Source organism: Pseudopipra pipra, chromosome 1 (assembly GCF_036250125.1).
Source record: "Pseudopipra pipra isolate bDixPip1 chromosome 1, bDixPip1.hap1, whole genome shotgun sequence".
Classification (NCBI taxonomy): Eukaryota; Metazoa; Chordata; class Aves; order Passeriformes; family Pipridae; genus Pseudopipra; species Pseudopipra pipra.
In genome coordinates, this window is record NC_087549.1 from 52,031,750 (window position 1) to 52,049,434 (window position 17,685).

Consider the following 17,685-nt stretch of genomic DNA (forward strand, 5'->3'; position numbering starts at 1 on the left):
TCTATGTAAATAGACAAATGATTAGATAAATCCCATAAGAAACTGTTAATTTTCTGAGCATGGCCATATGCCAAATTTTGTAGTGTTCACTCCTCCTTATCCCTCCCTGCAGCTAGAGTGCAGTAGTAAGTGCACAGAATAAAGTCTGTTTCAGGGAAATTTAATTTTCACATGATAAGGTCTTTCCTATATCTTTTATGTGTAACACAGGTTGTAGAAAAATTTATATATATATACACACACATAGACCTACTGCTAAAGATTACTGGAGAATAAAGGGTTCCCAGAATGAAAAAAAAAACAAAGCGAACACAATCATTTGTTTTTATTTCTACTCACTAAGTCCTAGAAAGTCTCCCAAGATGCTCCACGGAAGCCTTTGCAGAGCAAACTCTTGTTGCTGCAAACCTCTTGGACTTCATATACCATGAGCCAGATTTCAACCTGATATCAATTTTCCATCTTATGTATTTCCAGGGCTGTAATTATTCTAGATGACACTTTGTTTCCAGCAATTGCTAACTAGCTGTAAAGCTAAATTTGTAGGTAAAGTGACTGAGGAGAAGTGTTTACATTGAGAAGTCTCTCTTCTACTACCTCTTTGAAATTTCATCAGTGATTTCAGTTTCAAGTATTTTTTGTGTAACTTTATTTCTGCTACCTATGGGGGAAGACTATAATACTATAGCAGCATTTAAAAGGTATCACTTATCTGCTGATGTTGAAGAGAGAAATTTTGTTGTGGTGCCTCACTCTGTAGAGCCAGGAGGTCATTGATAACTGCTAGTGTGGTAGGTAAAGTTTTAGTTATTGCTAGTCAGTCCTCTTAGGAGCAAAATACTGCCCACACAAGTGATTGCTTTTCAAGATTACTTTGAAGTGTCCAGCACATGGAGAAGTGTCATGCAGTATGCAAATCCTTGGGAAACTTGAAAAGAAGGTCTTCGTCGTATAGAGCCCTCTAAAGGATGAGGGATCTTGAGGAAGAGGGCCCAAATTTTAGCAATTAAACATGTTCTTGCTTTGTCTCAGCCAAACTTTAATTTAGGCTGTTTTAATTAAATAAACATACCAGCAGAAACTGGTGTTTTAGTCATAACACATGCCCCTTTTCTCTTTACAGCAGCCTCCTACGTGAGGCATGACACTCCCTACAGCCCTTACAATGAAACTGGTGCTTGCCATGCTTTGCTTTACCTGGCCTTCTCTTTGTGCTTGTGTTGGAGTAAGTTCAATATGCCAGAAATGCTGCCACAAAATGCATGCCACAAAAATCCATTCTCAGCTATCTTGGATTTTTTAGATAACAGTCTGTTTATCTTGTTTTGTCTTTCTTCTTTCTGTATTCATTTGTATCTATGACATATTCTGGATATAAGTTGAATAAGGGACCACCCCAGACCCCTTTTTCCACTGTGATACACTCAACGACATTCATGTTTGTTTAAAATCACAAGGTATGTCTTAGGAGGTTACATTGTATTTCTTGACTCCCTTGAAACTGTAATTCTTTGAGCGTAGGCTTGAGCTGAACTCATAAATAATCCCATGATTTCTTTTATTAACCTGCAGGGACTTGTGGATGTCAAAGGGTTTTGCAGAGCAAAAGTGATGCAAAGTGATGGGACCAATTTTTTTGTGTTTAGTGACGATTACTGGGGCTAGAAAAATAAAGCTTTTATCTCCCATCTCCACTTGACATGCTGCCTTTCCCACCTGGTGACTGGCAGTCTCAAAGAGAAGGTGATAATCCTGCCTGGGGCACAAAACCTGCATGGCTGGGCTCGGCCAGAGGGATGGGCAGCTGTCGGAGGGAGATGTCACTTTGGGGAAGAACAGCGAGGCCATGTGCCTTGTTAGCCCCAGCTGTGTCCCTGTCAGCCCCTACTCTGCCTGGAGGGGATTAGCTGTGTGATGCACCAGGCAATAGTTTGCCTTGGTGGCCCTCTATAGATGCTGTCAGTGTTGCACCAGCCAGATGAGTGCTCAAACGGCTTCATCAGCCCCAGCCGAGGAAGTGTGTTGAAACAATACGGTAGCTGATGCTCGAATGAAGCAGAAAAGCTGCCAGATGCTCCTCTCACTCTCCGATCCCACAGACTTAAACCAGCCCTGAAGTCAACAGGTGCTCACGGTCCTACAATTTTTTAGTTCTCATCTTGTTTTGTGCACAAGCTTCAAACAACGTCAGATTGGTGTGTGACTTGTAAAGCAGCTTGATTTGAGAGCTATATAATAACATCAGGGGCCTAGGGACTTCAGGTTCATTAACATATTTTGCAAGAGGCAAAAATTATGGTTGTTGCTTTCTTCCCAATCAAAGCCTTTTAGAGCATATTCATTCCTACTGCAGTTCTGCTGTAAAGTGATATGGGGGATGTGTTTATTCCTTAGCAGCAGCATCTCCTACGTACAGACAGTTTGAGATATTTAAAATACAAAAACAGAGATTATGTAAAATCACAGTTCATGAATCTTGGATTTATCAAGGACTTTCTAGAAGCTCTGGATTCACCAGTGCAACAGCAGCTACCCACATAATTTCCACTCTTCCTCCCTTCTTCACTCTCCCCTCATTTCATTAAATGTATACTAAATAATATTCTATTTAGAAAATAGTCCTGACATAATCTATACCTATGACTTTTGGCTAAATTAATAAAGACATTCATTACATAGACAATTGAATTTCATCCTTCATTTGCATTTTCTTGAATACTATACAGTTTATTGATTTTGTGTGTTTTCATCTTCCTAGTTTGCAGATATTTCTGAGTTACTATAAAACTTCTGGACACTGATGTGTTCTAATTCACTGGAGCCTAAATACTTTGCTAATATGTGTAACTGTAAACACATAGTAATGAATCCAATATCCATGTGTATTTTTTATGCTATTTTTTTGCACATCTTTTCTCCCTAATAATAATTTAATTTTTTTTCAACTAATTGTTAGGTTCCACTATTTAGTTTCTATTCATGCTCTTGAGCTAAGAGCTTTTTCTATTTTAGTGAGTAGTTCAGCTCAGTGAGGGTAGATCAGCAGGCTGACCTAAATGCAACTGGTGCTGATGCCCCTACCTCTGTCTTTATATGCAGTTTAGGGGACTTACTTTGGAGTGCATTTAGTCTAGCTGCTTGAACAAAACATCCCCATTGTGCATATATTTTACAGTTGTCCAGAGGACTCAAATAATGGAGCAAATTTGGTGCACCCTTGGAGTGTATGTCTGCCTTTATTTCATTTTGGAAGGAATCTGTTTCTTGCATGCTCTGCGGGCAGAATGAGTGTGCAGTTGGTGGAGATGATTGGAAAATTTACTTTCAAACCTGGATCATAACCAGACTGGCCGGTAAACACAGCCCATTAGTTGTGCAAGTATTCCTGGTCATTTCAGTGGGAATGACTCAGATGACAATGGGTTACTTAGAGTAATAGCTACATGACCTGCCTCTTTTTCTTTCTCTCTCTCTTTTTTTTTCCTTCCCAAGAATCATAAACAAGACATATTCCTATAATTTATCCATAATTATACTTCATTATAAATTAAATCAATAATAAACAAGCATGTCATCAGTAAAGGTATTAATGAGATAATGGCTTCTCTTCTGACAGGCAAGTCTTCAATTTGCACAGTTCAGATGAGAAATGACCCATAAGTATGTATTTGGGCTACACAGTGATGGAAACTGCACACAGGCTTTCCTCTTTCAGTCAGTTCACCTTGGTAGGTGACCCTAGGCTTGGTAGACTGACAAGGAAATAGGGAATCCTAATTTTGTTGCTTTTGCAATGAAGTCTGGAGGAATCTTGCAAAAATCAGCTGCTTAAGCATGGCCCTGTGTTCAGGGCCATGAATCTCAGGTGGGTTATTCCTATCACACTCCAAACAGCTGGAGATTAGGAAGTCATTTGGGCCAAGCACCTGAAATCATAAGCAGTTAGACTCAGGAGCTGGTACAACTTGGGTTTCTATTGCAAGTTTGAGAAGAGCTGCCAGTTAGAAAATTATATTCTTTCCCACACTTCCTTTTGTTTTTTTCTGATGATCAGGGTGACATAAGGAAAGAAAAGCAGTTTATTTTTTTAGAAAAAAATCTATTCTTTCTTCCAGGACTCTCTGCCTGGTGCTGTTCTTATTGAAAGTAATCGCATAATTACCACTAAATTAAAAGGGATGAAGAGGAGGCTCTCAGCCCTTACAGGAATCTACAGCAGAGTGAAGCTTTTGGTGCCAGCACTTAACCTTCCAATTTCAATTGCCACTTTGGGGTGCTGGAGCAGGTCCTCCCTGTTTAAGGAAGGGAGCAGGCTCTCCATTTTTAGATGAACAAAGAGGGATGGCTGCTTTCTTACCTGTTTGTTGTAATTACTTTTAAGTGCCTGTTCTGATCTCTTTCTTCAGTTTTACAATATTAAAATCCACAATATGAAGCTCAATGCTTCCTGAGAGAGAGCTTTAATTCTCACTCATGATAATAATAGTAATAAGAACAATACATTTTAATGAAGTCAAGGATTTGGGTTATCTGGTATTTCCATCTGCCTTGCAGCCAGAACATCCTCTTTTGCAAACTATTACATTTGGTGTTTTTAAGGTTTTGGCTTTGCTGCATTTACCTTTGATTTCGCAAATGATTGACATGTTTTCCTTCAAAGTAGCAGATCTGCCAGTTTAGTAACTAGGACCATCATAGTTTCAGTTATAATTTTCCCCTCCACGGATCTTTAATTTAGGTTCCTTCATTTTCTGTGCACGGATCGCTGTAGAAGAGAAGCTTAAACTGTTCTGGCTTTCTAGGTCCAATTGTAACAGTTCTGACTCCAGAGATGGTAACATAAGGTTTCGGTGTCTAAGGCAGAATCACAAGTACTTTCCAAGGAGAATAAGCTGTTACGAACCCTTTTCACTGCTTTTGTGGCCTGTATTGAAAACAAGATTATGTCTTCATTGTAACTAAATGTTAAACTGAGTAAAAGGTTATTCCAGTAGCCATAATTGTGTGCTGATTGACATACAAAATCTGAACCTGATTTTCCAGAAGTGACATGTTCATATATATATATATATATGTATATATATATAAAGATATAAAAATAGGACTTCATGCTGCTACTCAAAAAGATTTAATCTGTCTGATTTAATCTAGGTGTTTTTCTCACTGGGCTGGACAGACTATATACTTTCAAGCCCCAATCACTGCCGTAATATAGCAGAAAATGGGCTGACGCTGCGTGCAGCCTGTACAGTGAGGTTTCTGCTCCTTATTCAGTCAAAATTGTTTGTGCCCTTGTGTTTGTGTGTATGGTGCCTTGTTTTAAAGCTCCTCCAAACGGTGCTGTATGTCTAAATACAAGGGGCTGGAACACAGTCTGAGTTCTATGTGAAAGGTTTCAGAGCAGAAAAAAAATTAAGTGTGGAAAAGAAGTTCAGTTTGGTCAAAAAATATCTGAGAGGAGAACTGTGTGAGGTTTTAAAGTACAGTTCCTTCATTGTATCATAAATTTTAGTCTATCTGCAAAATTACACTAGAGAAAAGCAAACTGGTATTTATAACCAAAACCAGAGGCAAGCATAGCAAAAAAAAAAATAAAAATTACTAACTTATCAGAGTTGTGCTGATAAGGGAGATTGAGAAAACTTTGATTTTCCAGGAGGTTAAAGACTGTCCTATCTCCTGAAACATTGCTCACAACTCTTTGGGGAACTTCTTTGGTGGGAGGAAAGACACTGGATTCAAGTCTCTAACCAACAGACACAGTGACTTTTAAGGCTGGGAGAACTCTCATGCCCACAGAGGGAATTTGGGAATATTCAGTTTCAATGGGATGATTGTTTCAGGGATTGGGTTGTTTAAAATTATGTGAGTTTTACTTTCCAAATTTGGTTGCAATAAATGCTTTGAAATCAAATATTGTTTATTATTTGTCTCTAAGAACCAACCAGATTTACTAATTACAAAACCTGATAAAGATAAGAAGGAAGTTTGAGATAAGCAATAACATTATAATTGCAGGCCACTTTATACATGAAAGTCATTGCTTAGTTCTTAAACATAAGCATCAGATTGTAAACCAGATCCCATTAATTTGGTGGTGACAGTTGTTTTTCTTTATTATGGATTTGTGTTCCAGAATTTTAATTTACAACCAAATTACTAATCTAGCATTAACATTCTGAAGATGATATTAAAAAGTTAATTGAGCCCAAATCTAGTGGAGGTAAATTCAACGCCTGAGTCTGCAGACATCCCTAAGAAATAACTCTGATCCTGTTCATCCCAGAGGGCTGTACTGATATAAGTACCTAAGCCAAAATACCTACTTTATAAACTGGCAATGCAAAAGTGTACTCCTTTTCTTATGTTCAAAAGCCACTGCTACTCTCTAATCAGTTTCTAAAACCTCGACATTTTCTTCTGTGTCTCTATCTTCACTGGGTAAACTTTAACTCTTGAAAGTATCTATATATGTGAAGTGTAGTGATGTGTGTTCATAGAAAAGAAAAGTAGATCTTGTCCCCAGTTCACTCAAGTATGCATTGCTAGATATTTCTTTTTTAAAATATGCATCACTTAGCAAAACTTCACCAGTGTGTTGTCTGTAAACTGGCTAGAGTATTTGGCTGTGTCCTGAGGAGGAGTATATATATAGGGCCTTGACCTTAAATTGCTTTGAAAGAATCCTGCTGGGTTGGGTCTGCAGAGCTCATTTGCTTCCTTGCTGTCTGCTGTTTGTGCTTAATTAATATATTTGAAACTTCTAAGGATGTCATGGCTGCAAGGGTAACCGTGGTGACTATGTTTACACTATTCCTTCTCAGACAGTGTATGGTGTGAGCATGATCCAGAACCCTTCAGCTTATCCATCCACACAAATATCCTGCTCCTGCACCTGACCTAGGGAGACTGTGGGACAGGATGCCCCTGCAGCAGAAATCTGAATATATTGAGAATGTACAGTGATATAGTGGGCCTATGAGAAAACCTCTCTGTCCTTTCAGAGCATCTAGGCAGAACTGTGTAGAGTCCCAGGTGGGCTGTACTGGTGGAGTAAAGCCTCGCTGGTGAGCCCAGAGTTTTAATTTTGGAAATAACTGTCCTTGTGCGTACCCAAAATTTGGCTTATGCTGTCTCAACTTACTGAAATTAAACCAAAGCTGTATAAATACTGGAGATTTTATATATGCGTGGGATTTTGGTAAGAATGGTTCTGTAATTCTAACTTAACTATGCTAACAAGGCTAAAGAAATTCTACCTATCTTTCTTTGGTCAGGACTCCTGAGAGACAATATCTGCCCTGCATTTGTTACCAAAGCTCCAGTGAAGCAAGATTAATACATCAGTCTGGTTAGGGCGTGGTAAGGGGGAATGGTTGAGAGAACTGCCAGGAGAGTGTAGCAGATTTGTTCATGGAGGGACTGGCCAGGGATGGTTCAGTCAGGGGGAGAGGGGCTTTTTCAAGGGTACTAACTTCATAGCAGTGCCCTCTCCACCTGAGACAAGTGTGAAATATTCTCTTGCCACCTTTGGTATTTCAAGTGTGAAATGCTCTCCAGACAACCTTGGTATTTCAAGTGTCATTTACGTATCTGAAGTGAGGTGACAATGCAGCTAACCCCAGTGCCAGTTCTCCTGGAATTTTCTTTAAGCTATTTTTTCCACAGAAAGTTTGGTCTTTATAGCAAATGCAATTTTAAAGAAATCAGTATAAATACAAGTCATCAAATACAAAAATTAATAGTTCATTTCAAATATTCTTGTCCCGGCTCTTTTTCTTGATTTTTCCCTCCGACTTTGTTCAAAGATTGTAGAGTCATATTTTTTCTCTCATCCAGTAGTTTAATACCTTGTACCCCTGTGTTTGGAAGACTTTATAGCAGTTCAAGCTCTGGAGCTTCAGTCACGCACAGATTAAACAAATGGGAATGATGGAGCTTATCCTGTTCAGCCGCAAATCTTTAAATCTGACTTTAGCGTGCATGTGCCACTCATGGTATAATGTGGAATTGGGGCAGTTCATGATGCCCAGAAAAGAATGACCAAGTTATTCCCGTGGGCACAGATTTTGTTCTGTCCCCGTGGTCCTGTTATTGAAATGTGTGTGCACACAACAAAAACCCAGTTTCTCCTGCACACAGCCTGTGTCATGAAGCCTGTGCATAGTGCTAGGCTCAGGTGGGACAGCATTTTCATATGGAGCAATTCAGTACATAGTATAAAGATTTATTAAATTTTTCAAGAGACAATTTCATTTTTGAGAAATGCTGGTTGTTAAAAAGGCACATCTCACAGAAATGCTGAGGTACTTGGTTAAGTAGGTTTACTGTAGTCTCAATAAAGCAAGGAAACAGTTCAAATAGTGATAAAGTATTATGCACTTTTAATTTTAAGTGGAGAGGGTAAAATGAAGATGTTACCTGTATCAGGAGACAGATAAGGTCTGCTTTTTATTATTAAAGCAATTGTAAGAGATATGGCAAGTATTCATTGATTTAGTTCAGTTTAATTAGTCAATGTTGGGTTAAAACTTCTGTTCCTGTGACTTCTGGAGCTGCATGTTGCAATCTGTATCACTCCATTAATATGGTATCCTAGCGAGCATGTTTCCTATTTTGCTCCCATGGGTGAGATTTAGAGGTATGATGGAGCACTGTTTTGACTTCTCACAGGATGAGCTGGATGAACTTCGGGCTGAAATGGAAGAAATGCGTGACAGCTATTTAGAGGAAGATGTTTACCAGCTGCAGGAGCTCCGGCGAGAGCTGGACCGGGCAAACAAGAATTGCCGCATTCTGCAATATCGTCTCAGGAAAGCAGAACAGAAAAGCTTGAAAGTTGCACAAACAGGCCATGTGGATGGAGAGCTCATTAGGAGCCTGGAACAAGATTTAAAGGTGGGTTGAGCGATTCATATACACAGCAAAAGAGAGCAGACTGTGATGTGGCTCTTTGCAATGGAAGTGAGGGTGACACATGAAACAAGCAGTAGTTCTCCAAGTGCCAGGACCAATTTCCTTCTGCTGTGGTGGAGAACAAATATTAAACTTATCATCATAAAAAGATGTGTCACTGAGTAAAAAAACATGTGTTTAGATTCAAAATAAAAGAAAGTCAAGTTACATTTAAGCCTTTGAAAAATTTAAAGGATCTTTTTTTATTGAAAACCTTAGCTTTTCAATACTGTATAAACAAAACCTGATACCTTTTTCCAATCCATGCTGTTTCCTTCCTTTTCACTTCTTGCTTATGCCAAGTAACTTAAAAAAAACTAGTCAAAGCTGCATTTCTTAGTGTCTTATGAGTTACTTGTAACATTAACAGACTTATAGTATTTTAGTAAGACAGAGAGAGAATCAAAATGCTCTTTCCATAAAAGCACAAATCCCTGTAAAAATAATATTCATAAACAGCTTTTATGTTTTTCAGAAGTGTTTCCTTCAAGACCAAATTAGGCTTTGTATAGTCATCATGTTTGTCTAGTTTCATCTTTCTTAATATTGCTATCTTGTAGCTGTTTTTAAAATACATTCTGTAGAGAGGGATTGCTTGCCACTGGAATTATTAAGCATTTTGTACTTAAAAATGCAAAACATAAAATCTTCAGAAATTGGAACGATTTGTTGTCAGCAGTGGAAATGAAAGTAACACATCAAGTCATCAAACCTTTTAAAATATCAGACCTAATTTTGTCTTTTATGATAAAAAACCAAATTATAACCTTATATAATTGTATATATGTTGTGATTCCATAATTCATCGTTTTGCATGATGTATCACCTTTCCAAATGTTTTTGGAGTATATGTCTATCCTTGTTAGGCTGGACTCAGAAAACCTAAGCTATCATATATTTCTGTGCTTTCATATCACTCTTGCCTAGTTGTGATTGCTGTTAGAGCAAAAAATTTGGGTGGATGACTGTTGCATGGATGTTGCTTTGATCGATGACCTGTCAGCTTTGCAGCACAATTCCTATCTTTTGCTTTGTCTACGTGATATGCTGGAACTTTGATGGGCAGGTTTGGTATCTGCTTGTTTCCTCCCACTGTTCTGACATTGCCTTAGCATAATGTGGAGATGGGTAATCAAACGTATTTTCATTCTGGATTTCTTTATTAGAAATGAGTATTCATTTTGGAACTTGGAAGACTCGGAGGCTTTCATCAACAGTGTCATAATTGAATTAAAAATCTCTTGGCTTTCTAGGGCTGTAATATGCTACATACTGTAGCTGTTGCTCCCCATGGATGATCTTCATGCATTTGTGCTCTTCTGATCAGGTAGCCAAAGATGTTTCTGTCAGACTGCACCACGAGCTGGAGAGTGTGGAGGAGAAGCGTGTGAAAGCAGAAGATGAAAATGAAGTCCTTCGGCAGCAAATCATTGAGGTGGAAGTATCCAAGCAGACGCTGCAAAATGAGCTGGACAAGTTAAAAGAGGTAAGCAATTGTCAGGAAAGGCATGCAGAGCAATGTTGGTGGGTTAGATGGGAAATTTGATGCACAGGTGTCTTAGACTAGATCTTACATGAAATGCTTTCCAATATTGCTTGTACAATTGCTCAAAAGATCTCCTTTGTTACATGTCCCAAATACAGTGATAGTTTAGAAGCAATAGAGATGTGGATGATGTGGCTTTTGTCTGTGCCTTCTCACAGGGCTTCTGTCCCATTTTAAATTGCCTTCTTAAAACCTCTCTTCCTACTAGAGCAAAACCCTTTGATTTGACTCCAGCTAGCTCTGGCTCTCCTTTGCACAGACTGGGACTTCCACCTACTTGAAAGTCAAATGAGGTGTGCATGACTTGTCTCTGAGAGGGTGGTTCAGATAGGCAAGCCGCCGTTTTGGCTGGTACTCTTCAGTGGTGACAGTGGGAGCCACCAGCATGAGCTAGGCAGCAGGAATGTGGTCTGTTATGTATAAATAACATTGCACTTCAGGCACAGAAATGCTGCCTCTTGAGAAAAGGGATCATTTCAACTGGAGCTGACACACAGTCATACTGGGTGAAGTGATGATCCTTGGAAGCAAGTGAGCTGAGGAGCAGGGGACAGTAAAGGAAAGCCAAATACTAAACATGGCTCTTTACTGGAGCCCACATCCCAATGTGTAGCAGTATTTCTGTTCTCTTAACAGTACAGCAGATTGACATCTCACAGCCTCTGCTCTGTTTTAAACCAGATTGAGATAGAGCATTTAAACGTAATGAGGTAAGGCATTTATCCTCTGAGCCCTGGTCAGATTTAGAGAGCTGGTGCAATTATGTGTTATTTTAATCTTTCAAACATTGCTTGCGAGTCAACTGGCACAAAGCCTGGCTCAGTTTTATAAGGACAACACCTATTTAATTCTCTTGCGTTTGAGTTATCAGTGGTCCAGTGCAAGAGTTTAGGAGTATTTTGTACCTAACAGAACAGATCATCAGCTGGTGTAAATATCAGGGTTGCTTAGATTACTTATGAACCTGACACAAAGGATAAAGTCTGCATGATGTTTTAGCTATTCTTCTTTCTCAATATTATTTGTGAATGCTGTGCTTAATGGACAATACTATGTTACAGGGTCTGCAATCTGTACTCTGTACAAAAATACCATCTCATTGACAGTCCTGAACATATTGCTTGTTGTTGATTAACATGCAGGTCCACTAAGTACTGCTTGGTCATCTTTGAGATTAAGCAGTTTGAGAAATTAAACTGTGGGTGACCAGTGGGGGAAAAAAGAGCTCCATCAGTGTTGAAGTCTCAAGGTAGCTCTAACCAGGCTGAATTTGCCTTGCTGCTTAGATTGCTACAGTCTAGCCATGCTGGGAAGCTCCATTGACTCTGCTGCTTCTCTGCTGCATTGAGAAGCAAAGTGAATGCACCCTTACTTTCGAAGCGGGCTTTGCACCCTAAGAGGCAACAGCTGGAGGGGAGCTAGGGAAAGGGAAAGATAGCAGGTAGAATGATGGGATGCATTCTTCTGATCTGGAGATACAGCAGGGCATAAAATGGATCATAAGATGTAGTAGTAGTAGCAGTAGAGATAATTTGGTTTCTCATGCCATGAGTTGTGGTTTCTCCGGCAGTCAGAATTTCACAAGGTCACAGTAGGTGAGAAGATGGAGGTTTGAGTCCTTGACAGGTCATACTGGGACAGATGAGCCAAAAGCTGGAGAAACACAGCAATGTGTGTCAGATGTGTTGGCAATGTTGTCGACATTGCTAAAAAAAAAGAAACTAGTCTTGACTCAAGATGTGTTCAAATAACTACCAGAAGCAATGCCTTCTTAGAAACATTTAATATGTACAAAGCTCTAAAGGAGCGTATTACAGACATGCCAGAGGGAAAGCTAGTGCTTTATATATCAGGAGAAAAGTGACCCAAAGGCCATGTAGCTTCTTCCCAATCCATGCTGACTATGCATCTTGTCTATCTAAAAGCTGACAGTTAGGAGGAGCATTTTTCCTAACCAGTCCTAGAGCATTGCCTGAGGCCCAGTTAGACAGTATTCACTCTCTGATATAGCTCACTGCAAACATATGCTTATTTCCTGTAATATCCTTGACTATTCTCAGCCCTTTTCCTTTATCATCCTCTGATCAACAAAAAGGTTTTCTCACATCCGTGTTCATGTTTATTACTTAATTCAGTGCTAGTTTCTGCTTTGGTCTGCTGTACAATTCCCTCGGGTTCAGTTTCTCACTGCAGTAGATGGCATGTATGTTAATTACCTTTAACGTGTTTTGCATGCTGAAATGTCTTTAGTAATTGTACACATCTCTGAAAACCACTCTTTTTTAAAACCACCTTTAGTCTTGAAGAATTTCAAACGTTTATCATGTTTAGTGCTGTTGCATATTTTTTATCCCAGTACCTGTTTTCATCTCCTGTGATACTTTTAACAGGATTTCTTTGGTGTAAAATGCATACAGACTCATTCTATCTAAATAAAATTCTTATTTCCTTAAGAAAGAAGCCTTACAGGTTTAACTGGGAAATTATTTTTTTGCCTCCTACTGACCATGTAATTTCAAGTTGTTGTAATAAATAGGTATAAGATAGACTTTCCTCTTTGTCACTAAATAATATTTCTCAGTGGGTCTTACCTTTGCAAATAATCCTTCACAGTCTCCCCTCCCCTCTCTCTCCTGCTGCTAAAGCACTTCCCTCCCCAGTCCCAGATGCTTCTGGATTCCCATTTCATGACATACTTGCAGAAGTTTATCAAAATCTATCGAAACCACATCTAAACTCTTGTTTTGTTCTGGTATCTGCAAATACTCCCCATCATCAAAATATTCTGATTTTCACTGAATGTTTCTGTAAGGAGCTGTCACATAATCAGTGAATCACTTACAGGTTTTTTAGGGTAATGCCACCTGTTTCCCTTTGGTTTTTACTTTTTTTTTTTTTATAAGAGTGCTCTATCCCTTCAGCCTTTTGCTGCATTTCCTGTGTTTTGAGCTAAGATATGAATTGCTAAGGATGTTTAATGAATGCTTGTGGATTTTATCCAATTCTGATGTCTTCCAGCTAGACATCATTCTTCTCTGAACGTCTTCATCAGTATCCTGGCATTCACTTTGCTTACTCATGCCACTCTACTTCCTTTTTTTTCAGTCCTGTTAGCCAAAAGATTATATGGTGCTTTCTTTTCCATAATACTTCATATGGATTTTTTTAAGATATTATTTGTTTATCACGGTGTAGGTTCATCATCTGCTACTCTTTCCTGAAATACTTCCACTGATTCTTTTGAAGCTGCTTCTTTCACTGGGTAATAATGTTTTCTCACTGAATATTTTTTAACTTTACTGACTGTCCTAGGTTTTTCTGTTTCAGTCAAACTGCTGCAGCACTGTGGTTCATTGAATTTTTTCCATGATTACATTCACCTACTTTTTCACTTTTCCTTTTTCATATCTTCCCTTTCTTTTTCTTTTTTTTTTTCCTATGAACTTTTCAACTGGTTTGGGGCTGCCGTCTGATACTTTTTTTGCAGTATTCTCCTTCAGAGCTTCAGAGTTTTCCTACTGCTGTGAACACTTCTTTGTAGCATATCCTGGGATGTCTCTGAGAATGATCTCTTCTAGGAATTTGCTAGGATTTTCTGTGACTTACGAAAGCTGCTTCCTCCTTACAACTTTAGAAGCAAAGGCAGTGTGCCCTCACAGATTCAGTAAGTACACATATCCCTGCCAAGGCTTGCTTGCTTTTTTTCTCTTGTTGTCTGGGTTATTAACATTGCCATTTGAGTCAATACGCTGCCAGGAGAGAAAAAAAAATTACTCCATCACTAACAAATTACCTCAGCAACATCTCTGCAACTGTCATTTCCCCCTTCCTAATATCCTAATGCATCTCCTGAGAAATACTGGTGTATGTTAAGAATTTCTCTCTGTCAACCAACTGCCAAGCATTCAGAACACTTTTTTCCAAAATTTCTTTTCCTTTGCACCAATGCAAAATCCTTAGCAACTCTCTTCTGAGCATCTACAAACCAGAACTTTTCTCAAAGGCTTGACAGTAGCAAGTGGATTTTCTTTGAGAACTGAACATCTCCACTCAACATCTGACTCATCCAAAACATCATTTCCTTGGAGCCACCAGGGCATCTTTAGGGAACTTCTTCCTTATATTTTCTCTGGAAAGATATTTCCCAAATAGATGATCTATTTTTAGTGTAAGTGTAAACAGCTATGAAGTCATGCTTGGCAAGTGTTGAGTGCCCTTATGTACAATGGTCATTAATTGCCCTGTAAGCAATACCTCTCAGAGTAATCCTTTCTCTAAAAACTCTGTACCTTGGGAAGAACAGACCATTTTTGCTACTTATTGTAGAAAATGCACTGAGATGGCACATGAGACAGCAGCAGGACCTGCTCCTGTTCCCCATGGGGAGAATGAGTCAGCTGCTTATTTGCAGCTGCTAATTGTGTGTTTTCTCATGTCCTTTGTCTGGGTTTGGCATTAGCCAGCGTAGAGAGAAGAGGCAGAGCTGTGGCAGCACTGACACTGCTGGGGAAGCATAGCCCTGCCAGACCAGACAAAGAGAGGGGAGGAATAAGGTCAGGAGTAGCAGCTGCTGAAAGTTTGATGTAAGTACTGTGAAATGGTTTAGCAAGAAAAGAGTGAGAACTGTGTAACTGGGAAGAAAGGGGCATTTATTTCTTGTGTGTTCGTTGTACCGAGCAGGTGACAGCCTCTCTTATTGCCAGCAAAAGAACTGGAGGGGGAGCAACCAGAGGTGTTGTTTTCTGTCTTGCAAGGACCTCTGGCGTAGCAGCCACCTCCCATGTGACACTGAGATTTTCTTGGTCAGCTCCTAACTTCAGTTGACATCATTTGTGCTTTGAGGCCTCCGGATTGTTGGGACCACTAGAGACACAAGTGCTGTTCTCTGGGCATGTTCACTCAGGAAATCACTTCTAGTTGATGGAGAATTATGGCTGCAGCTCACATTCACTGGTGTTTTTACAAAGAAGGATAGACGCAAAATGGGAAGTCAAGTAATACTGTTCCCGTTCATTTCTGCATGAGAGGAGAGAAGTACAAATCCACTGTCCATTAGTAATGTCTCCAACACATGTCTCCAGGACACAGACTGAGATGAAAACCAGTACATACTATAAATGGGCTTTCCCAGGTTACCTGTGGGCTTTTTAGGGCAGTGGCATCCCTAAAGGCTCTTTCATCCAAGGCTTACTTGCTAATGGGGATGCTGTGATGCCCAAGCTTACTCTCTCCTCCTCCCCTGCAGCACCTGATTTTCAAGGCACAGTTCAAGAACTGCTGCTTTTAAGAGTCAAAGAAAATTTTTTGTTAAAATATCTGTTCGTTTTAACAGAGTGAAAAGGTGTATTCAGAAGCTTATAAAACTGATAGTTATAGAAGATAAGATGAAATGTCTTTCAGGCATATTATTTAGAGAAAAATTTTGCTTCTCAGTGCATGTGCACTACTCTGTTTAACATCACTAGAGGTGGAGAGTATTTTGCCGAGGGAAGAATTCAGCTCTATAAAAATAATATAGCAAAATGAAATCTGGAGGCTACTCCTTGGAGCTGAGTGTGACACTCTGATTTTCATTGCTATGAACCTTATAAGTAGGGCATAATATATGCCACATGAGTGTAAAGTGTGATTATTCCAATCTGAAATCACGTTTTCTCTTTTTTTCTCTTATATAAATATACAGATATGGTGTGAAGTGATACACAAATGGTGAAGAAATTATTTTTAGTGAAAACACACTTGTTTGTATAAAACATTACCCATATTTTCATTAGCTAGGACTTCATACATGTTTATTAATCTATCCCATAATGTTTTTCAATCATTTGTCAAATGAAGTTTACTCACTGAAGTAGGGCTATACTGTGAGAAATCTTTGATTTTTGTAAGGTATGACTTTTTTTAGCTATCAATGAGTTTACGTGATGGAAAGTTTATGAGAAACAGGGCAAGATTCAAGCAACATTAAAAGGACTATGCAAGAACACCATGTTGACTCAATAACCCTTCTTAGAACTTAGTGCTTGTGACAGTTATAAGCAATGAAGTCTTGTGCAATAATCATAACTTACCCCATTAACTGCATGAAAGTTTTACCGCAGCACCATTTTGTCTCCAGTATCTTTTTTTTACTGTGATAAATAATGAGTTGGTACCTAAACCACAGTGAATGATTTATACTTGTTATGGCATTTCAGGAGCTGCACAGATAGTGAAATGGCCTGTCCCTTATCGGTACCAACAAACAGGGTGGAGGGAACACATGGGAATGGATCTGGCTGGACTAGAAAAACATAATAATTAGGAAGCAAACTCAGTAACATGATTTTTTTCTTTTTCAAAGTAATTATATTATACACTTCTAATACACTGCCTACTTTGTTTTTTAGAAATATAAAAATATCTTTGAACAAAAGAACACCTGAAATTTTCAAAATGTTTTGAAAATTTGTTATGCTTATAAAGGTCTCTTACGCTTATAAATGCCCCTCCCCAAACAGTATCTGCCTCTGAATTAATGATTTACCAAATAAATTGCCACCAAGCTTTGGCTAGTGTTTTATTTTCTAGGTATTTGCTATTTTTCCACACTTGCCAGCAATCTACTAACACTACTTTCAAATCCAATTATAATTTTTGAAGTGAGTGATTTTGAGATAAAGCAATAGCGATTCTGCTGGTCACATCCAGAATTTTGTCACATTCAAACCCCTCTGTTCTTCTGTTACTCTGCCTGAGCAGATCACCTCAACCCAGACACAGGCTTCAGCTAACTCACCCCTTTCATTACTCCCAAATATTTTTAAAGACCACACCTAGCTTTAGCATATGGAGAAATTATGTTTAAGTGATGGCAGCTACAGCAGGAAAAATGACCTACCATAGCTGCGTGATTGTCCAGGTACTGGCTAATTATAAGGATACCTTCTTTTTCTGGTAACTGAAATTCCTTTATGCTCCATTGATCATGCATTTTTCTTACTACATAGCAGAAGTCTTTTGGTAGCTAAAAGACTGCTACTTTTTCAATAGCAGAGACTGGTGTGGAGATAACCTCTACGAAGCTCCAACTGTGTATCAGTCTCCCCATCCTCCACCCAGTTACCAAAAATAATCCTGCTGTCTGTCACATGGGCTTTCAGCAGTGACAGTGCAAACAAACTGTAGCCTCTGTGACATTTTCA

General features: G+C 38.9%; 1 protein-coding gene and 2 long non-coding RNA genes across 17 annotated transcripts in view; 1 reads left to right on the plus strand and 2 right to left on the minus strand.

Annotated features, from left to right (window-relative positions):
* Nucleotides 1-17,685, plus strand: part of MTCL1 (microtubule crosslinking factor 1) — a 103,062-nt gene that overhangs the window by 2,930 nt on the left and 82,447 nt on the right. For all 15 annotated transcript variants that reach the window (XR_010430970.1, XM_064656636.1, XM_064656677.1 and 12 more), the window contains exons 2-3: nt 8,674-8,898; nt 10,283-10,441. Coding sequence is in view for 14 of the 15 variants with exons in the window: in XM_064656636.1 (XP_064512706.1) it covers nt 8,701-8,898; nt 10,283-10,441 (357 nt within the window). In the remaining variant the exon portion in view is untranslated. The remainder of the gene's footprint in view (nt 1-8,673; nt 8,899-10,282; nt 10,442-17,685) is intronic.
* Nucleotides 8,492-10,308, minus strand: LOC135415161 (uncharacterized). The gene is made up of 2 exons (XR_010430976.1): nt 10,229-10,308; nt 8,492-8,695 (listed from the first exon to the last, which is right to left on the minus strand). It is a non-coding gene; the product is annotated as an uncharacterized LOC135415161 (long non-coding RNA).
* Nucleotides 15,393-17,595, minus strand: LOC135415159 (uncharacterized). Its single transcript, XR_010430974.1, has 3 exons — nt 17,382-17,595; nt 15,638-15,778; nt 15,393-15,517 (listed from the first exon to the last, which is right to left on the minus strand). It is a non-coding gene; the product is annotated as an uncharacterized LOC135415159 (long non-coding RNA).